General features: G+C 30.0%; 4 protein-coding genes across 5 annotated transcripts; 2 read left to right on the top strand and 2 right to left on the bottom strand.

Moving 5' to 3' along the window:
- Nucleotides 1-2,436: 2,436 nt before the first annotated feature.
- LOC141532739 (uncharacterized) lies at nt 2,437-4,625 on the top strand. The gene is made up of 2 exons (XM_074251203.1): nt 2,437-2,568; nt 3,801-4,625. Exon 2 carries the CDS (start codon nt 3,943-3,945, stop codon nt 4,321-4,323), a length of 381 nt encoding a protein of 126 aa, XP_074107304.1. The 5' UTR covers nt 2,437-2,568; nt 3,801-3,942; the 3' UTR covers nt 4,324-4,625.
- A 469-nt stretch (nt 4,626-5,094) lies between these two features.
- LOC141532766 (uncharacterized) lies at nt 5,095-8,808 on the top strand. 2 transcript variants are annotated; one of them, XM_074251257.1, is made up of 4 exons: nt 5,095-5,450; nt 5,543-6,039; nt 7,939-8,147; nt 8,213-8,808. In XM_074251257.1, the coding sequence occupies exons 2-4, from the start codon at nt 5,838-5,840 to the stop codon at nt 8,576-8,578; spliced, it is 777 nt and encodes a 258-aa protein (XP_074107358.1). In that variant the 5' UTR covers nt 5,095-5,450; nt 5,543-5,837; the 3' UTR covers nt 8,579-8,808. The 2 variants fall into 2 exon arrangements, with proteins under 2 accessions (XP_074107358.1, XP_074107357.1); XM_074251256.1 differs by having other exon boundaries at nt 5,095-5,459.
- A 167-nt stretch (nt 8,809-8,975) lies between these two features.
- On the bottom strand, nt 8,976-14,027 carry Cul2 (cullin 2). The gene is made up of 4 exons (XM_074251413.1): nt 13,622-14,027; nt 12,963-13,112; nt 10,337-12,341; nt 8,976-9,559 (listed from the first exon to the last, which is right to left on the bottom strand). The coding sequence occupies exons 2-4, from the start codon at nt 13,079-13,081 to the stop codon at nt 9,428-9,430; spliced, it is 2,256 nt and encodes a 751-aa protein (XP_074107514.1). The 5' UTR covers nt 13,082-13,112; nt 13,622-14,027; the 3' UTR covers nt 8,976-9,427.
- Nucleotides 14,028-16,223: 2,196 nt separating this feature from the next.
- On the bottom strand, nt 16,224-20,919 carry Prp5 (pre-mRNA processing factor 5). The gene is made up of 3 exons (XM_074251324.1): nt 20,766-20,919; nt 17,285-19,910; nt 16,224-16,781 (listed from the first exon to the last, which is right to left on the bottom strand). Exons 1-3 carry the CDS (start codon nt 20,783-20,785, stop codon nt 16,359-16,361), a joined length of 3,069 nt encoding a protein of 1,022 aa, XP_074107425.1. The 5' UTR covers nt 20,786-20,919; the 3' UTR covers nt 16,224-16,358.
- Between the last annotated feature and the right edge of the window lie 201 nt (nt 20,920-21,120).

The raw sequence follows: 21,120 nt of genomic DNA, 5'->3' as shown, positions 1-21,120 counted from the left end.
GTTTTTTTTCCTCGACAACTTTTTTATTTCAGACATACTTGATTAATTCACCCAAATAATTTCAAGTAATTATTTTTATTAACTTCAGCCAAAAATTCTGACATGAGGACCAATACAATAGTTAGATTTCTATAAAATCTAGTAAAAACGTGAGTTTTTTTAATTTTTTTAAAATTATTTTAATAATTCAAATTTTACAAATATCTTAAAAAAAAATATTTACAATATTTGAAAATAATTTTCTACTTTTAAATTTTGTTTCCCGCTAAAGCGTACTTTTTAGTTATTTAAATATTATTTATTATTTAAAAAATGTAAAATCCTGACGATTTATTGGTCAAGAGAAGAGATTTTGTGGACACATATTGTCAGCGATCAAACGAGTGTTTGAGTTGCATTTACAGTGATAATCAACACAAGAGGAATTTATAATTGTAATACATTGTGTGTCAGCCCAGCACAGTCCGCCGATAAGTGGTAAGCATGTTGATTTGTCAATAAGCATACTTTTTGTATTATAACCATATTTTTTATTTTCCAAGCATTTTGAGTACCATGGATCTCCACAATCTGTATCAAATTTACACGAGAATAATAAATCATCTGAAACAAAAAGTTTAGATTAAAAAACACCCTTATAATTCTACACAGTAAAAAATTTTTGTGTTAAATATTGAACACAAAAAAGTGTCAAATATTTAACATAAAAATTTTTAACACAAAATTTTTTGACGCAAAATTTTTTACTGTCTGGAGAAAAAAAATTAATTAATACTAACTTTTCACACACACTGTAAATGGGACACAGCTGAAAAATTTTTTTGGCATTGACACTGATTGTCTATACATACTGAAGAATGTACTATGCAATCATCATCATCCCTACATGATTCATTTATAGAAGGTCCGCATGAAAATTCAGCATTTAGCATTTTTTATTGTGTCACAATCTTTATGAAATTTACAAGGTGCGCCCAATATCATTGTAAAAGTATCAAAATGATAAATAATTAATTTTTTTAGAAATAAATTGAAAAATTACCACACTGAAATTAAAAAAAAAAAAATTAGTAATGTAATAAGAAGTTAATTTGTTGAGAATTTTATTTTTAAGCTGAAGACATCAAAATTTTTCTAGATAAAAAAAAAAAAAATTTCGATATATTTTTTTCAAAATCAAAAAAATTTTTTTCAACAAAAATTTTTATTTCTTCGGCTTAAAATAAAATTGTTTAAAATTCCAAGATTATTTTTTTGAGTTAAGAATTTTTCTCTTGATACAAGTTAATTTTTTTTTCTGTGTATTATTAAAAATTATTTACTTTCAATGCATTTTATGTTAGAGACCGCTGTAAAACCAGGAGTGCATTGACACTTATTGTCTACACAGTGAGAATTTTGTGAGAAACAATCCGCGTTTTCAAAGCAAATCCCGTTCAAAATTGGAAGACATCTAATTTTATCTATTGCAGTTGTGTTGAACGAACAATCACATTTTTTACTTTTTGTACATTTTGCAAATTTAACTTGTAAACAAAATTTATCATCGTCACAATTTTCACCAATAATATCTGAAAAAGAAAAAAAAATATTTTATCAGTTGTGTTAAACAGGATTTTTTTTAAGGTGACCCTTATTAAGAAAAATAATTAAAAACAGTTTGCATGGATTGAATCATTTGAAAATTGTTTTTCTTGGTACCGGCTCTTAAAAGGTGTAATCTAGTTGGTCACTTTTAAAAATTTAATTTTTTTTTTTACATTTTTCGAATGTACCCGTGTAAAAAAATCGTTTTAAAATTGTCGTTTGTTTAAAATCTTAAATGTAACACAAACCAGGACTTTTTTAAGACGCAGAAAAAAATTTCTGAGAGCAGATTTTTTAAATTTGATTCTCGAATTTATTATGAAAATTAAGTTTTAGACAATTTTACGACTTTCTAACCGCTACATTTTTGAGTACGCTCTTTTTAAATTGAATTTTAAATTGTTGAAAACTTATTTAAGACTTTTTTAAAACGTTCCGTTTAATTTTAATATTCTGGGGCTCTGTCGCTGTTAGCTCATCTTAAAATAGTCTCGAAAAAATTTTTTTAAACTTTTTTAATACTATTTTAAGATTTTTTTTAAGACTATTTAAAAATTTTTTTAAAACTATTTTAATATTTTTTTCAGACGATTTTTACACTATTTTAAGACTCTCTATAATACTTTTCCGTCAACACATAAAAGTGTTAAATTAACACAAAAAATTGTTAAATATTTAACACAAAATTTTTTGACGCATAGACGCAAAATTTTTTGCTGTGTAAAAAATCCGCTAATTTTTCAGCCGACAAACTACAACTCTTAACAAGAGTACTTACTTAACATGCATTGATTGTCGGAGAACTGAGAATAGCCATTTTTACATTGACACTTAAGGCTAATGCATTCGGAATAAAGGGTTGCACAACTTTGATGATTATGCCAACAAACACCTCCTAATATGGGTAAACATTTATTATTCCGATAAATGTTTTTCGGCTTGCAAACACATTGTTCGTCTTTGGAACATTCTGCATGAAGCGTGAGCACATTTTTGTTTTTTGGTTTTACTATTTAAACTGATAGTTTGTTGGAAAATTAAAATTAACGCAATAAAAAGAAAAATATTAATTCTTCTAGCCATATTTGAGTAAAGAGTAAAAGAAATGTTTTATAAAAAAAATATATTTTTTTAAATTGATATTTTTAATTATCTATTGCATGAAATTTCGAAATCATTTGAAGTTGTAATAAAATAAAAATAGTTACGCTATATTGAGCGATGTTCTTTCCAAACTTTCCACAATCTTATTTAGTAATTATATAATTATTACTCTAAAGTGGGAGTCCACCTATTTTTGGCAATAAAAAATCATTAAATTTTGTTTTTATTCTTTCCAGCCGCGTGATTTATGGATCTATAGAAGTAAACTCATAAAATTAACTTTTGACATAATTGTAATATTTTTTTCTTTAATTGTTTCATTTTAGATTAAATTTCAGAACAAAAATATGTTAAGAAGGGTTTATATCTTCTCATACTTGTACAACAAATGGAGTCTTAATTATCTATCGAAGAGCGAAGCGTTCTTATTTTATACATGAGCAAAACACGTTTGAAAATTAAAAATGATCAAATCAATTTTCGATAATGAAAATTAAGTGAGCTGACATCTAAAAATTTTTAGAATTTTTTTTTTTATTGAAAAGATTATTACAAAAAAATTTTTTAAAAAATTTCATTTGTAAAAAACTTCAAAAATTATAAGGGTAATTTTTTTTTTTAAATATTTTTTAGTTATAATTTAATCAATGATAAAAAATTAATGTCGGCTTTCTTTTATTAATAGTATTTTTGTTATTGTCAATAGAAGAATTTATAATTCTTTAGTATATGAAAAAATTAGGGATTAGATTTTTTTAAGGCTTCGAAAAAATTTTTATTTTACAAAAAAGGTTTTTCAACTGTTTAAGGTAGTTGGGGTCTGTAAGGAATATTTCTATAAAATTATTTATTTATTTATTTAAACACCAATCGGCAATTATACAGAATAGTTACATATAATAGTGTAAAGTGATATAAAGAACCAATATCTACACAACAGAACTCGGAATCCACATAAACAAATTAAAAAAAAAGAAAAAAATAAATTTAAAAAAAAAAAAAACAAATTAAAAAAAAATTTTAAAAAAAGAAAAAAAATTTTTACTTTAATTATTTTTATCAATCAATTAACTAATAATTGTTACCAAATAACCCATGTTAATTTATAGGAAGTATCAAAAGCATGAGTGTCATTATCTTTTATCCAGCGAAGAAGAAAAGGAAGAAGATATCAATTGCAATACCAGAATCAAGCGAGTCCCGATAAACAACAACTCATTTACATTCAAACACAAAATACTAATACCTAAGATGTATCACAATAATCCTTCATCAACTTGCTATTCCAAACAGATTGACTTGGTTTGGAAAGAGTCCTATAACGATGTTCAATACAGCAGGAGCTCCAAAACAATATGCATGGAATTTGTGGATGATGATGAATTTATTTACATAACAAAATTATCGTTAACGTTGTTTAAACACAAAGAGTTGACAGCAATCAAGAGGATAATATTTATCACATCATCTACCCGGATTGTGTCGTGGTTCGGCAAGTTTTTGGCTTGGAGATTGCAGGTTCCTAGTGATATTGTAAATTTGTATAGTCTTGATAACAATAGAACAGCTGATGACTGGAAAGAGTGGAAACTCAATGGAGGTGTTTTCTTTGTTGATTTTAACGCTTTTTAACGGAATCAAACTGAACTACCCTTGTATAATCTTATCAATAGCCATAGTCCGGATTTACTTATTATTGATTTGAACCTTATTCCACTGGATGGTGATGTGCCTGAGGATATTAAAAATATTATTAATGATATGTTCTGTTCGCTTAAATTAATATTGCAGACTAGTGTAAATAGCTCATTCATTAATAGAAAAAAAATTTCTTTTGAAAAAAATGAACAAAGTTTTAATAACGAATGAATTTGTTCAAAATTTTAAACAAATTTGTTTCTTAGCTGAAGAAATAAAAGTTCTTCTCACCGTAACTTGTTGAAAAAAATTTTTCTAGATTTGGTGAGTAAAAAGTTTGGATAAAAACTCGCAAGTTTTTTTATGTAAAATTGATTTTTTTTCTAAATCAAAAAAACATTTTCTTTTCAGCAAAAAATTAAAACCGTTTAAAATTTTGAATTAGTTTCTTGTCACAAAAATACTCATTTTTTCTCTCAGTGTAATTGAAACACTTTTTTTAAACTTTCTAGTTTTATTCCTTACTCTCGCATTAATTTTTGAATTTATCAAAAATAATTAGATATTATTTTAGGTTAATATTAAATATTTGTAAGATAGTAAAAAAAATTTATTTATTTTAATAATAAGCTTAAATAAAATATAAATTGATAAAAATATATTAAACAATTATATTTACAAAAAATGTTAATAAATTTATATTTTAAAAAATCTGTAATTATTTGAGGCAATTGATAAAAAAAAAATAAGAATTTGTAATTAAAATTTTTTAATAATTTTCACGCTGGCAAAATTAAAAAAATCTTTCTTACTGAAGAATATTATCAGCGTAATGACTAAAAAATTTTAATCAAAAGTGACTATTGTAATTATTATTATTTAATGAGGTAAGAAGACTTTTTTATAATTAAAAAAACTAATGAATATTTAAAAAAGTTTTCAATAAATAAATAAATAACTAAAAGATAACTGTTAATATCGATTGTAAGCATAGATAAGGTTTCAGGGCAGCCCCTGGACACATCATGAAGCCTATTTGTAAGAACCTCAACTCAGTGTGTCATATCAACCCCCCAGCTTCCCCTTCTGCTGACTTAGCACTGTCCACGTCCATAGTACAGGTGAGAAAAGTAAGCAAAAAAAAAAAACAAAACTGAAGCTAACAGAGAAAGGTTTAGTTAAAAAGAAATAACAAATATATTCACTCTTATAGGGAGAGGCCGACAAAATGTGTATGAAGAAAAAAGAAGAAAAAAATATACCAAGCATTTGAACGATAGCCAGTAGTGCATTACCAACTCGTGATTCAATTACTCACCGATATTTACTTTCGGTTGTTTTTGTTTAAATTAATCTCGATGTTGATTGTTTTAAAATTTTTTTGCACTTATGAGATTTGAGAAGAAATAAAAATAAAAACTGATCAGCCGGTTGACAACCGGTAAAAAACATCAAAAACGGATCATCAGGAGGAAGACAACAGTCTTGGAGAAGATTTTTTCCCGACAATGGATCTGAAAGCTGAAGACGATGACAATGTCGTTGAAACTCGTGAACTTTACTTAGTAAACACACCTCGTGACTCTTTGGTGACTACGGACGTTATCGTTACCGATAATATTAATGAAGATATTAACAACGACTTGTCATCGAGTACGATAGCCGGTCTTATGGCTGGACAATCAGCCGTTTGCTTTCCAACTAAATTCAGTAAGTTAATATTGTATTTATTGCTTATTGTATTAGCTTTTATTTAATTTTTGTTTTTAAATATACGTCAATAGATGTAGCATTGCAGGTAGCTGGTTTTAAAACCGTCTAACTTGTTATATTTTATCTAATTAACTAACTTTCTCCTTTACCTCGGGGCTTGATGGTACCCCAAGTTGCCAACACTCTACCCCACTCAAATTACGTATAACGTAATTTAGGGATTCAATTAAATTATTGTTAAATACATTAACTTATTGAGAAGTTAAGTTTCTCGATTGTTTCCCTTTTTTTTTATTTAAACTTTGAAAATTTTAAAGAAGAAATAATTTTTTTTCCTCTTTCTACTTTTTTTTTTTTTTTTTTTTTAATGTAATTACTTTTTAGATTTTCAGTTTTTATAGTTTAATCTTCAGTGCAATTAAAATACTGATTTTAAAAAACGCGCTTTAATTACTTAATTATAAAAAATAATTAATTGTTAATAAAATGAATTTAAATATTTTTTTTTTTTTTTGGGGGAAAAAAATTCAATTTTTTAATGAATTTTTTAAAATAAATATGTATTTATTTTTTAAATTAAACGGTTCAATTGAAATTATTTGGAATAAAATAGGTAACTTGTGCGTTATTGGATTATAAATATATAGCATAATCTCAAATCAAGGCCTTAGAACTTTGCTAGTCTAGAAATAGATATATGAGTAAAGTAAATGTTGAAAGAAGAAATATGTAAAAAATTTGATAAATACTTCCCCGTAAATATTCTTTTAAATTTTAATTATTCACTCAATAAAAATGAAAAAAAAATTTTCTGTAAGAAGAAAATTTTACTATTTTAATAAAATAGTGATTCTTCTTAGAATTTTATAAAAATGAACCATTTTCATGAGAAATTTGTTTTTTACACTGGGAAGTCACATTTTTATTATTTGCGTTAAAGTGCTTATAAGATTTAAACATCTTTATTTAAATGATTTAAAGTAAACAATCGCAATATTTAGAATCCTAAAAAAGAACTTTATAAAATTATTTTAAAGACATGTCAACTTAAATAATAATTTGATAAAAATGTTTTTGAAGTAAGACTCAACGAAAAAACCGCAGTAATATTCACACTTACCCTATTGTTATTTCTTCATTAGAATTTTATTCTGCTGGTAAAAAATTACTAAAAATATCCTCTAAATTAAAATACATGATAGTCTTGAAGTTAGTCAAAGGTCGAAACTTGGAAAAATCGGACTACGATTCATTATTGGTTCAAATTTAGGCGCGCTTTATTGGTTCAAATTTAGGCGCGCTTTATTGGTTCAAATTTAGGCGCGCTTTATTGGTTCAAATTTAGGCGCTCTTTATTGGTTCAAATTTAGGCGCGCTTTATCTTAAGTTCTAAAAGACTTCTTCAGAGTTTTTGAGAGAAAAATCCGAAAAATTTTCACCAGGGTGACTTTTAAAAAAAATCAAAATTTTGTATTTTCAAAATGCACATATATTTGAGTATATTTTCTAAAAATTTCAAAATCAATCTGAAAAAATTTTTTCTTAAAACATTATTTAAAAGTTGATTAATTTCTTTAGTAGTCTTTCGAGTAAATAAATTTTTTATAATTTTTAGATGTGGAATTTTTTAATTAAATTTTTTTATGACATTGAAGTTGACAGACATTAGAAATGATTTTATAATTTTATGGCAATTAAATAATTATAAAAAAAAACTATTTCATGTATGTTACAATGAAATTTTACAATAGTCTACCAAACAATTTAAAAATGTTATGCTTTAAAAATTTAAAAGTTACACAGTAAAAAATTACATCTTTAAAATAAGTATTTTAATTATTAAAGTAAACAATTAATTTTTTATTTAAAATAATACTAAAATTTCTAAATTAATAGCATACGATTTTTCATCGAGTCCTGGAAGCGAAGAACGTCACCAAATAACAATCGGAGTTGGAAAAAGAAAACAACGAAGGTACCGTACAACATTTACAAACTTCCAATTAGAAGAATTAGAACGCGCGTTTCAAAAAACGCATTATCCAGATGTCTTCTTTCGTGAAGAGCTGGCACTGAGAATACAGTTGACTGAAGCTAGAGTCCAGGTAAAAAATAAATTCATCATATTAATTAATAATAAATAATAAATAATAAATAATATATCTAACAGGTATGGTTCCAAAACCGGCGAGCCAAATGGCGCAAGCAAGAGAAGCAATGTAAAGTGGGCATGTCATCTCACATAACAGATGCATGTCAAGAAGTCCAGCAACATCATCAACAGTCAACACACCACCATCACCACCACCATCATCACCACCAGCAGCCGCAGAATACTGATCAATTATTGTTGGAAACTCCGCTTGGCAGTCCGCCGTCCATTTACTTGGGTATGGAGTGGGCTGGCTTTTCACCGTTTACCAACGTTACCACAACCTCGCCGCTCATTATTAATGGGCTAACTAAACCTCCAGAGAGTGATGATAATCCACTTTTAGATCCTGATTTATTGCAGCTCAAAACTCCAAGATCATAATTATTTTTTATGACTATATTAATAGTTTTTTATTAATTTCAAATAGTTTTATCGTTGATATTTATATTGAGGCTTAATGATAAAAAATTATCAATAGTTTTTTTGAATATTCCAGTAATTTTTAGAAAATTTATTTTTAAAAATGAATCTAACTTAAAATTTTACTTTGGGCGTTTTACTAAAATTTTTTTCAACCGGTTTATAAAAAAAATAATTTTGCTTAATTATTTTTCCATTTTAACTATTCTCTCAATATATATATATATATATATATATATATATATATATATATATATATATATATATATATATATATATATATATATATATATATATATATATATATATATATATATATATAAATAATATAATAATTATTATATAATAACAAATAGAATAAAATAGTAACGTTTTCTTTATTTCAATGTGCATATATTACATTTTTTTAATTGTTTATTTTATTTTAATTATTTATTATAATTAATTAATCAAACGATTAATCAATTAAATATTGTTAACTAATCAATTTGTAATATAAAATTAATGAATTAACATTTTTTTATTTATCTCTTTAAACTTACGAGCAATCAAGCATTTTATAGTACCCCGTAAATGTAAAATTATATTTTAAATCCACGATAAAAATTAAAAACTTCCCTGAATTTTTGTGATTTTAAAACTCTGAGAATGGCAGGAGTATTAATTATATCATTTTCAGTTTTATAATTTTGAATTTAAAAAAACTTAACAAATTTTAAGTTAGATGAGAAGAAATTTAACCAATATTTGATTTTTGATGAATAATAAATAATAATAATAATAATTTTGAAATAAAAAAATTATCCGTCATTATGCAACGTATGAATACTCGTCAGCACTATTCTGAGTACGTTCGATGTATTGTTTATCAATCAGTGCTTCAATACATTTTTTTATCATACTTATTGTTGGAGCAAATTTCACTTTTGATTGCCCTAGTATCTGAAACAGAAAATTTATTTATTACTAAAAATTTTACATTCATTTTAATGATACTGCAATTTATGGAAATTAATTTAACCGTCTAAAAATTAAAAAAAATTTTTTTTTTAAATAAAATGTTCATCAATGAAAATCCGACTTTTAATAATGGTTAAATTCTATAAGCTTGAATTGACAAAAATTGAATTTATCAAAATTTTTAACTTTGTAAATAATCAAAAAAAAGTTCGGAAAATTTTAATGTGCACGCTTATTTATTTTTTAAGAAAAAAATAAATTATGTAATTGTTTGGAAAAAAAAAGTAATTTCTTAGAGTATTTTTTTTTTTTTTTTAAAAAGGTCCGCTCTCAAAATATCAATTTGTTCGGAAGTAATCATTGGTACATCCAAAATGATACATCCATAAAATTTTTTTCGAAACTTTTTTTTTTTTAAATAGCAATATGTAATAATTTTAGAAAGTAAAAAATGGTATAATTTAAGAGTTTTCTCGGTGTACATCTTATACTGTTGTATAAGTGCAATATGATTGTGATAGAGGCATTTAAAGATCACAAAATTACTTGACCTTGACGAGTCAAGTAATAAAAAAATTCCTTTTAATCTTCTCAATAACAAGGCCTAAAAAAAAAGGCTTTGTTATAGGCCTACTCATAAAATTTCTACTTAATCAGTCGAGTAGAAATTTTGCTGTGAGTAGACCTGTAACACAGCTAAAAACAGCATAATAACAATTTTCATGTTGAAAAAAAAAAAAAAAAAAAAAAAAAAATTACCTCTTGAACTAACTGATTATGTCTCAACATTTTCCGACTCTTCAAAATCCTCACAATAGCAGCTTGGATGTACAACTTGCGATCATCATCAACACTTCGCCTGGTAGCTTCCATCTCCGCAGGTACGTCCTTCTGGAGGGCTCCAGTAACCCTGAACTTGGTACGCTTATTGTAATACTCTAAATTCAAAATGAGCACAGTGTCCTCTTCAAGGTCTCCTTCATCGCCAGACCTCTTGAGAATTTTGCAGTCAACCAAGCTGGCGGCGTGCTTCACCAATTGATCATGAGACAATCTGAGAGAAGCAGCGGCTTCGCGACAAGACATTGAGTCGCATTGTTCGAAGAGCAACAGTAACGCCATCTGGTAAGTCTGAACCGTAACTAAGTACGGCTTCCTCAAGTAATTGAACTTAAGTTCCCCCTGGCAGAGGGGATGAAGCCAGGTGAGCTTGCGGCCGCTGAACTGGGCGTGGTAAAAGCTCTCGAAGGCCTGAATGGAGCGTTCCAGTTGCTGTGGAACGTGGAACGGGCCCAAGGAGGGGGGCAGACTGAGCGGCCAAGCGCCAGCTTGGAGCACGTAAACGACGAACCCGATTCCCAGTTGGTTCTCGGCGTTACGTTCTCGCAAGCTGCTCGTGAACTTAGTGTTGAGATCCATCGACACCGACATGTCAGTGAACATACGATGCAGTTTATTTGTGAATTCATACCCGCAAGTTTGCTTCAGCCGGTCAATCATTGTCTCCTCCGCGTCCATTGACTGGGATTGCTGATGAATCAACCTTTTAGCCAGCATCCGGGCGTAGAATTTCTGAAAAACGTCTTTGTCGTCGACGTATTTGAATACAATTATCGACTTAGCTAATTTGTCGTCGATCTCCGACTCAGAAATTCCTTTCGCGGATTTCTTCAGCAACGAGTCGCAGTACTTGGCCAGGAGTTCTGGTGCGCGAGTTGGTTGTCGATCATGACGATGATTAACCGCCGCGGAACAAGCCTTGTCCAGGGCGGCAATGAACGCCTGGTCGCGCTTGAACACTTCTTCGATCATCCCTGAATATTTAGAGTGAACCGCAAGCATTCCTTCGACAAACTGTATGTGGATAGTGTCGCCTTGGAGGTGACCAATCGCGTTAAGACCTTGCTGGATTATGTGCTGAGTGAGCTTCTGGATCACCGGAGTCAAAGCACCTGGAAGAGGACGCAGAAGCGGATAAAGAAGCGACAGATTACGGCGATGCTCTTGCTCCACCATGGACTCGGCCTCAGTGTGGAGCCAGGTCACGTGAGCCGCGATCATCTTTTCCTCGCAGCACTGCCGGACTTTGCTGACAGAGCTGTGATGTAGGAATTTTCGGGCTCGAAGCTCTTCCTGACCGAGCCGCCAGGTGACGCGCTCCATGTAGACAGTTACGTCGGCTTTCTGAAGGTACTCTGACGCCTCGCAGACGAAGAACTCACCGGAGGCTTCCAGGAAAGGCGTCTCGAAGATCTCCTGGTACATGTCCAGCTCGCCTTTCATTTTATACGCCTCAACGCTGACAAAAGACTGGATCACCCCGCAGATTACGTCCGATGTCGTCAACTCAGCCTTTCCGATCCTGTCGGCGTGGATCCCCTCAAGCAGCAGGGTCACCAGAGACTTTCGCAGAGGAGTTATCATTTTCTTCTTCCAGATGTCCAGACCCAGCTCTCCGATCTCCATCTGCTCTTGGTACTCCGCTGAGTTTGTCGAAGCCGAGCCGTATATTATTTCTGCTTCAGTTAACTTTTGCTTCTTTATGTGCTGCTGATTTAAGTATAAGTAGAGGCGGTGGAGGTAGTTTATTCCTTGAGAGTACTCCTTCCATGCCTTATGATACGCTTGCAGGAGACCTACTTCTCCCTGATTGCTCACTTGGGTCAGTAGCTCTGACACGTGGTTGTCCAGGAATATTTTTGTTTCATTGTATAGTTGGTCTGCTAGGGGCTCTGGATATGCTACGCACAGCGAGTAGACGTCACTGTTGATAAAAATATTCAAATAATTTTTTATTTATTTATATTTTAAATTAAAAATTTTTGTTTAAATTAAATCTTAAAAACTTATTCATTTAATTTTTTATTTTTAATTTGTCAAAGATATTTTGGACGGTAAATTGATAAATATTTTAAATATTTAGCGAATTTTAACATTATTAACTTTATTTTCTGTTGTTGAAATTTTTTTAAATGATTAAAAAATCTAAAAAGTGTTAGTGAGAATTTTTATCATCAAAATTTCAATTTTTTATGTCAAAAAAATAAAATAAAATAAAAATAAACAATTACCGAAAACTTTTCTTTTTTTAAATTAAAAATTTAAATTGCTCTGTAATAAAAATAATTTTTCTACATAAATATTTTTAATTAATAATTTAAATTAAATAAAAAATTATTTTTAAAAAATACTTTAGCTATATTATTTTATAACACGCAGTAATATTAAGAGACAGCAAATTACATTTCATCCAAAATATCCTTGATTTATTTATAGCAAAAGTGTATTCAAAACTCCAGGTCAAGACCAAAAACCCTGACATTTAAAAAAATCTCAAGATATTTGAATTTTTCTTTGATGATGATGTTGACAATTAACACCATACCTAAAACGATCATTCCAAGTCGATCTCGGCACATCACCAAGTGTAATCACACCTTTCACAGTTTCCTGCAGAACTCCCCAAGTTTGTCCAAAATCAACTTTCCTCGGTTTCAAAGACATCGTTACTTTTCGGTGACCAAACTTCTAAATGCTGAAAAAAAAAAAAAAAAAAAAAAATTAAAATAACAAATGAAAAAATAAATTCAATTAATACCACCAGCAATTATTTTGATAATTGATAATAATATATTTATAAATAATTAAAACGTATTTTTTTAACATGATTTAGCATTGAACAAGCTGGCAATGATCCAAATCTTCAAATTTATACAATTCATCTTGTTATTTTATAAAAATATTAAAAATCTATTATTCATTTTTAAAATCACAAAATTGCTTTAAAAAAAAAATTTTTTTTAATTTCTTCCCAGTAATAGAAAATAATAAATAATAAATAAATAAAAAATGACAATTGACCTCGTGTTCCAAGTTAACCAGCTGATTAGATGACTCAATAATTTTCCAATATTATTTTAACTGAAAAATTTTTCTGGACACAATCAAATAAAATAATAAATTATTATGTTAAATGTTGTGTGCAAAAATTAAAAATATTAGAAAGTTCTAGAATGAAAATTTAACAAGTTGACATGTACTTACAATGAAAATAAAAAATGAACAAAACCTAATTCTTTATCTTTCAAAATCGCCAATGAATCCTTCGACTACGTGCCACTTATTTATCAAATAACAGCACATTACTTATTAGAAATAAATTAGACATTTATAATTTAACTTCTTCACTCCCATGCATTGTAAATTTGCAAAATAATAATATGTATTATTTTATTTATTATTTTTTTTCTTCAGTTGAAAATTCTTTAAAGACAGAACGACCAATTTTTTATTGTATGTTTATTATTTTATCTTCCAAAGATTGTTAAGAGTTTTTGTGGGATTAGTCTTATTTATTTGTTGTTACGATTGTTAATTTTTATTTTATTGTAAAATATTACTCGCTGTTTATTATTTATTATTTATTATTATTTTTTTTTTAGTTAAAAACACTGATACAACCTTTAGTGCAAGAGTTGTCTTACGTTAGAAATGGACAATAACATGCGGCCATCTTTTTTATGATGGTAAGGAAGATATTTTAACAATAAAGAAAGATATAGTAGTAATTTTCATTGCCGGTAATATAGAGTATCAAAAATAACTAGAATTTGAATTTGCGCGCGCTTTAATATAGAGTTTAGATATATTTTCATATTTATGATATCTGAAATTTTTTCTTTTAATTTTTTTTAAAATAACTTTTCAATAAAATAAATTATCAAAATTTTTAAATGTCGGCTAACTTAATTAATCTCTCAGTGATATCTGTGGTAAAAAAAATTTTCAGATAGTAGCTAGTATAATCCAGATTACACTAGGTGATATCTGGATTATACACATTGTAATCTGGATTATACTCATTGTAATCTGGATTATACTCATTGTAATCTGGATTATACTGGGTGATATCTAGATTATACTGGGTGATATCTGGATTATACTCATTGTAATCTGGATTATACTAGCTACTATGTGAAATTTTTTTTTCACTCAGTATAATCTGGGATGATATCCAGTTTTATTATGGAAAAAACATTGAAAACTATTCTAGCCTTCGGTTCTGGAATTTATACGTTAGATTGAATTTTTTTTTTTTTAATAATAATAATCAAGTCATATAATTTTAGTATCAATAAATAACATTTTTAATTGTTGATTAAGGAAAAACTATAAAAAAAAAATTCCAATAAAAGATGTTTACAAACACGTTAACTGAAAAAATTGTTTTTATTTCCGTGAATATTAAATTTTTACATTAAAATTTAATAGAAATAATTATTTTGTTTTCGTAGAAATAAAACTTATTATTAGATATAAAAATTAATGATGTAATTCTCTTCTTATCAAATAACTAGTGCTGGATATTTTTTTTTTCTTAAATGATAAAAATTGAGTTTTCAAGCTACCAATTAAATATTTTTAACAAATTTGAATTCTAATTCATATCAGTCGATTGCCACATTGCTTGGAGTACATTTGAGCTTAACTAGTTGAATAAACTAAAGAAAAAAAATTATAGTTTCAATAAAAATTGAAATGAAGTCATTAAAGTTAATAATTTTTGTGGCGATTGGTATTGCAATGATAAGTGTAATACAAGCTCAATACTGTAGTGATAAAGGCATGACGGTATGTATCAGTAATTATATAATTTATAAATTTTAAATATTAATTAAAATAATTAAATTAAAAAAAAATTTTTTTTCATTTTTCTAGTGTACGGTTGATCGAAGCAGTAAATGCTGCTCTGGTTTGTGCGATTTCGAACCTGGCCAATCTTTCTCACTCGCATGGAAATGTCAATAAAAAATAACTATAATTTAAATAAATAGTATTTAAAGAAATAAAATTTTTAAAATTATTTAATCTATTTATCAATTTTTCATATATTTATATATATTATATATATATGTATATATGAAAAATATATAAAAATGCATGTGGGTACTCAAATGAAAGCTCTTGATGAGTGTAACATCAAGATGAGCTTAAATCTTTAAAAACTTCAATATTTAAGAAAATACAGGGCATTTTAATAAATATCTCATGAATTATTGAAATTTTTAAAGATATAAGCTCATCCCGATGTTACAGTCATTAAGACCTTTCATTTGAGTACCCACATCAATTTTTCATATATTTTATATATTTATATATATTATATATATGTATATATGAAAAATATATCAAAAATGCATGTGGGTACTCAAATGAAAGCTCTTGATGAGTGTAACATCAAGATGAGCTTATATATTTGAAAACATCAATAGTTAAAAAAGTACAGTGCAATTTAACAAAAGTCATTATTTAATAATCTATTTTAGAAAATCATATGAAACATTGAAAATCTATAAATTCAGGTCGAAACTTTTCTAATGATACTAAATTTAATTAAAAAAATAATTTATCACATAAATACACCGGCGGCAAATTTTTTATTCTTTTAATCATGTAGATAAGAGACAATATATAATCATTATTTAATTACTAAAGTAAAATCAATATGTAATCATTATGAAATTACCAATATAAAATTTCAATTTACTAATCGATGGACTTGAAAAAAAAAAGTTAAAACAAATTAAAAAAACTTTTTAACTTAATAATCCTCCTTTCCTTGGTCGCTAAATAAATAAATTAATAATAAATGTAAATAAATATTTTATTTAAAATTACATTTTTTTTCCAAGTCATTATTTTTAACAAAATTAAAAAAAAAAAAATTTAGTGCAAATATTGCTGTCAAATAATCGATCAATTTGATAAAAAAAAAAATAATTTATAAAACTTTATAACGACCGCGGGACGCAGTATGAGCGCCAGAGGATTGCAGTTTTATCAATTCTTCCTTGATTAGCCGAGATACTTCAGCTTTAGCTTTGCTGACGGCCAATTCACTGGTGGACTCGATGGCCAAGTACAACTTCCTTTCACCCTCCGGTGGGCTTTTTCCAGGCATAATGTAAGTACCTCGTACAGTTAACCCAGCCTCGGAGTACTCTGATATTTGTGCAAGCGCTTCCTTGCTAGTAACTCGCCAACGCGCTTGCTGTGGGAAGTCATTTATTTCCAATTCTTCCTCGTATTTTTTGAAAGTCTGCTCGCCGATTTCACCATCACCGTCTAAAAGATCTTCTTCACGCGGTTGGTAGTTTAGTTTGGTATTGAGCTTGGCTGCCAGTTGCTCAGCGACAGTCTTAGCCTGTAAAATAAGAAAATTAATTAATTTTGTTTATTTAATAATCAAAAATTAAAATTAAAAAATAATCAAAATTTAATAATCATTTCTTCAATAAAAAAAAAAATTTTTTTTCTCAAAAATCTTTATTTTTCCAATCAGAGATTAATTTTTCAAAAAAGTTGGAAAAAAAAAAAAAAAAAAATTTTAATTTCTCCAAAAATTAATCTCTATGATTGAAAGAATTAACTCAATTTTTTCTGACCGCTGCAACTGCCTTAGTTTTTTATATCCCTTAATTTTTATGACAAGTGTAAAAAATAAATTTTACATTATTGCCTTTTAATAACGTGTTTTTTTTTTCAATATTTAAACAAGAAATCTACCTATCCATTTGGGGTGTAGCCGAATGGTTTTTTTTTTTTTTTCAATGTCTGCCATTTTGTTATTCAAATAAAAAATTTTGAGTTCAGTAAAGAATAAAAAAAAGAATAAAAAATTTGAAAAATAAAATGAACTATACTTACAGTAATAAGATTAGTAGGTCCGGCGCCTTTGAGGATAGCTTCAGCAGCCTGCTGAGTGGCACCTTTAGCTTCAGCGCCCAAATTCTTAGCAATATTAATTTTGGACGCCAACTTCCTAGCCAATTCCAACTTGTCAGTAGCACTGGGCTGGGGTTGACTAGTGAGACCGAGGCTAGCAGCGGCAGGCCGGGTAATTTCCTTGATACTCCTCTTGGGAGCAAGCATGATTTCAATCTGCTGATCGATGTCATTCTCAATATCCTCATCATCAGAATCCTGCAAGCCTAGTGCAGCTTTTTGGAACTTCTTTTTTTCATTAGCCAGCGCGGCTTCGGACTCATCAAACTTAAAGCCCTTGCCACTGAATCCACCTCCAGTGTGGACTTTCTTGCCATCAGCAGCCAAACGGGCCCGGTAGCGATCCCACAAGATTTTTAATTTCTCAGGAATCGGAACGCCAGCGAGTTCATACGCGCGAATAATGTCCCCGGCGTACTTCTCCTGCTCTGGAGTGATGAAGGTATACGCGTAGCCTTTGTTACCAGCCCGACCAGTGCGACCACACCGATGGACGTAGTCTTCATAGTGATTAGGACAGTCGTAGTTAATCACCAGAACCAGCTGCTTGACATCGAGCCCTCTTGCCGCGACAGAAGTCGCAATCAGGAGCTTGGTCCTTCCAGCCTTGAAGTCCAGGATCGTCGAGTCGCGGTCACACTGGTCTATTCCTCCGTGCAAAGACATGCAAGAATACGAAGCCTTCATCAAGTCCTTCAGCAGCGTGTCAGCGTTCTCCTGCTTGTCTACAAAAACAATTATCGAGCCTTTGTCCTGGTAATGCCCCAGAATCTCCAAGAGTTTATAAAACTTCTGGTCCTCTTCCAGGACAACAACATGCTGCTCGACGTCCTTGCAAACTACAGACCTGCCTCCTACCTGGACCTCCACTGGCTTGGAAAGGATTCGCCTGGCCAGAGCTTCCATTTGCCTCGGAAAGGTAGCACTGAAGAGGACCGTCTGTCTTCCAGGCTGGACATTCTCCATTATCCGCATCACCTGAGGCTCGAATCCCATGTCAAACATCCGGTCGGCCTCGTCAAGCACCACATAGGTAACTCTCTTTAAATTGGTGACCCTGCCGCTGTTTGCCGCCAGCATGTCAATCATCCTACCTGGAGTACAAACGATTATTTCAGCTCCGCGTTTCAGCTCCGCAATCTGCTCTGAAATTCCCGTCCCTCCATAAACACAGACATGACTAAGACCCAGAGATTTCGTGAATTTCTTCGAGTCACGGCCAATTTGCATGCACAGCTCGCGAGTCGGTGTCATAATCAGTGCAATGGGTCCATCGCCGTCGGCTAGAGGAGGTTGGTCGAGAATATGCCGGAACATAGGCAGCAAAAATGCCAGAGTTTTTCCACTTCCCGTTTTGGCGATTCCTATTAAATCACGACCGGACATTATCGTGGGAATAGCTTGGCACTGAATAGGAGTCGGTTTTTCGTAGCCGAGCCTTTTCAGCACCTCAAGCTCTTTCTTTGTGACTCCACACTGGGCCCAAGATTTAATCGGCTTGGGACTTCCTTTGCCCTTAACTCTAATTCCCTCCAGCTCTTCTTTGTACAACTCAACTTCCTCGTTGGTCATTCTCGCTATCTCCGGAACTTCAACGTAAAAAGATTTACGGAACGGCAAATATTCGGTGTTTGCATGATCGACTTTAGCTAATTCGCGTTTCTGCTTATTAGCAATTCCTGCTGCGGTTTCGTGCAAATTTTCGCTCTCTTCTTCACTGGAATATTCAAGCCCGTCCTGATTCTGTTCTATCAGCTCTCCCTTCTGTTTTTGAACCTTCTTTTTGGCGACTCCGGTGACGATAACGACTCCGCTACTAGAATTAGAGGTTGAGTTACCATTGGTGGCAGACTTGGCCTTGGGATCGACTTTGTTGACCTTCCTAACTTCTTCCTGGACTCCAGCCATGTACGCATCAAGAGGGTCGATTTCTTCTTCGTCTAAAGAAGCTACTGGCTTTAACTCAACGGCTTCTTCTTTAACGTCGCCCTCCTCACCCTCCTTGGTGCCAGTCGTCGCCACGGGGACAGTTTCTTCGTCGCTGTCATTCTCCAAAGACCACTTCTTCATCGGCAACTGGAGATTCGCGAGAATTGGCTTTCCGTCTTTTTTCGTAGCTTCCAATTCGTTTTTCTTCCGCTCAGCTCGCCAGCGCTCGATTCGCTCACGGCGCTTCTGCATTTCCAGCTCCAGCCGCTTCTGCTCCTCTTCTTTGTCCAGTCTCGTGTGGTCGAATGGAAGATCCTCCTCATTTTTCTCCTTGTCCTTCTTTTCTTTAGAACGCGAGCGCTTGCGGTCTTTCGTCGAACGCGACTTCGATGAATCCGAACGCTTCTCCTTGCTGTCACCGCGCTTTCGGTCCCGATCTCGATCGCGGCGATCTCGGTCCCGGTCTCGAGAACGGCTTCGTCGGTCCCGGTATCTTTTTTCCTTGTCACGCTCACGATCGCGGTCACGATCTCGGCTTCGGGAACGCCGACGTTTTTTTTCTGGCGTTACAGACCGCGATCGAGACCGGGATCTTGATCTTCTTCTGTGATGCCGGTCTCTGAAAAATATTATTATTTATTAATATATTATAATTTAATTTTTTAAGTACAGAATATTTATAAGAAATTGGAATGAATAATAATTAGCGGTGGTTCCTAAAATTTTTTTCAAGATCATTGCTTGCAATAAATAAAAAATGTCTTACAAATTATAAATATAATTATTATATCTTTCATGTAGGGGTCGTAGTATAATATATAATAACTAGAATCATTAGTCGTAAAGTAATGACGGCTAGCTAAAGAAAATCAATATTTGCAGTAAATGATAATTTTTAAAAAATGAAAATTGTAATTTTTTTAATTATTTTTAATCTTTTTTATATAAAATAAATCAACTCATTAAATGCACACAAGTTGCATGCAATTTTTTGTTTAATATTTATTATCTAAAAAAAAATTATAAAAAATTATTAATTATTAAAATAAATTACAGAAAGAAAAATTTAAAAAAAATTCTATGTTTGGAAGCTTTAAAAAATTATAAATGAGATTGTTTAAAAATAATTTTCTATGCTTAAACTATTTTTCAAGAAAAATAAAAAAATGATCAAGTATCTGCAAGCTTCAGTGTCATCAACTGTTAGAATTTTAACAATTTGAAATTATATGAACTTTTTCATAACTATTTATTGAATTTAAATAAAAAATATTGATTTAAAAAATAAAATTTTTGGAGTTTATTAAAATGCCCTTAAACGTCAAATTGTTTTAAAATTTCAGTAAGTGTTCTTATTTTTTCAATTATTAAACCATTTTTACAATAAATGATACATCTAATTAACAAAATAAACATATTATTATAAATATACATATGTTTACTATAAATATAAACTTAACCTGAAAATACTCACTTATCATTACTGCGTCTCATTTTTATTGAATTAAATATCCTTTAAAAATTATTTATAATATTTATGTACAAATTTATATATATTTTGGTAAATATATGTATCATAAATTATTTAAAATAATACAGATTTACCATCTGTATTATAAATTAATATTTGATTTCAGATCACAGAATTACATACACATTCGTTTACAATTAGACATTTATTATTATGATTATTATCATGGCAGAAAGTATAAATTTGATTGGCTGCGTCGAAGCTATGAAAACCCGCCTAAAAGTACACCGCGCCATCTATAAAAATAAATGGCGTCTTTAACTTTGAGAGCGGCAAATTTGAAGTTTGTTAAATTATA

Source organism: Cotesia typhae, unplaced genomic scaffold (assembly GCF_013202065.1).
Source record: "Cotesia typhae breed Kobodo isofemale line unplaced genomic scaffold, CoteBio_Ctyphae contig_69, whole genome shotgun sequence".
NCBI classification, from domain to species: domain Eukaryota; kingdom Metazoa; phylum Arthropoda; class Insecta; order Hymenoptera; family Braconidae; genus Cotesia; species Cotesia typhae.
The sequence above is the reverse complement of the archived record's forward strand: the minus strand, read 5'-3'. Positions and strand labels throughout refer to the sequence as shown.

What these genes read in the sequence shown, in the direction of transcription:
- LOC141532739 (XM_074251203.1), top strand. Translation starts at nt 3,943, where the DNA reads ATGTATCACAATAATCCTTCATCAACTTGCTATTCCAAACAGATTGAC.
- LOC141532766 (XM_074251257.1), top strand. Translation starts at nt 5,838, where the DNA reads ATGGATCTGAAAGCTGAAGACGATGACAATGTCGTTGAAACTCGTGAA. An exon ending in TTGCTTTCCAACTAAATTCA is followed by an intron (nt 6,040 to 7,938) that starts GTAAGTTAATAT and finishes CTAAATTAATAG; the next exon opens with CATACGATTTTTCATCGAGT. An exon ending in TGACTGAAGCTAGAGTCCAG is followed by an intron (nt 8,148 to 8,212) that starts GTAAAAAATAAA and finishes TATATCTAACAG; the next exon opens with GTATGGTTCCAAAACCGGCG.
- Cul2 (XM_074251413.1), bottom strand. Translation starts at nt 13,081, where the DNA reads ATGTCTTTGAAACCGAGGAAAGTTGATTTTGGACAAACTTGGGGAGTT. An exon ending in ACTTGGAATGATCGTTTTAG is followed by an intron (nt 12,342 to 12,962) that starts GTATGGTGTTAA and finishes TTTTATCAACAG; the next exon opens with TGACGTCTACTCGCTGTGCG. An exon ending in ATAATCAGTTAGTTCAAGAG is followed by an intron (nt 9,560 to 10,336) that starts GTAATTTTTTTT and finishes TTTCTGTTTCAG; the next exon opens with ATACTAGGGCAATCAAAAGT.
- Prp5 (XM_074251324.1), bottom strand. Translation starts at nt 20,785, where the DNA reads ATGAGACGCAGTAATGATAA. An exon ending in ATGAGACGCAGTAATGATAA is followed by an intron (nt 19,911 to 20,765) that starts GTGAGTATTTTC and finishes AATATTTTTCAG; the next exon opens with AGACCGGCATCACAGAAGAA. An exon ending in GACCTACTAATCTTATTACT is followed by an intron (nt 16,782 to 17,284) that starts GTAAGTATAGTT and finishes CTTATTTTACAG; the next exon opens with GCTAAGACTGTCGCTGAGCA.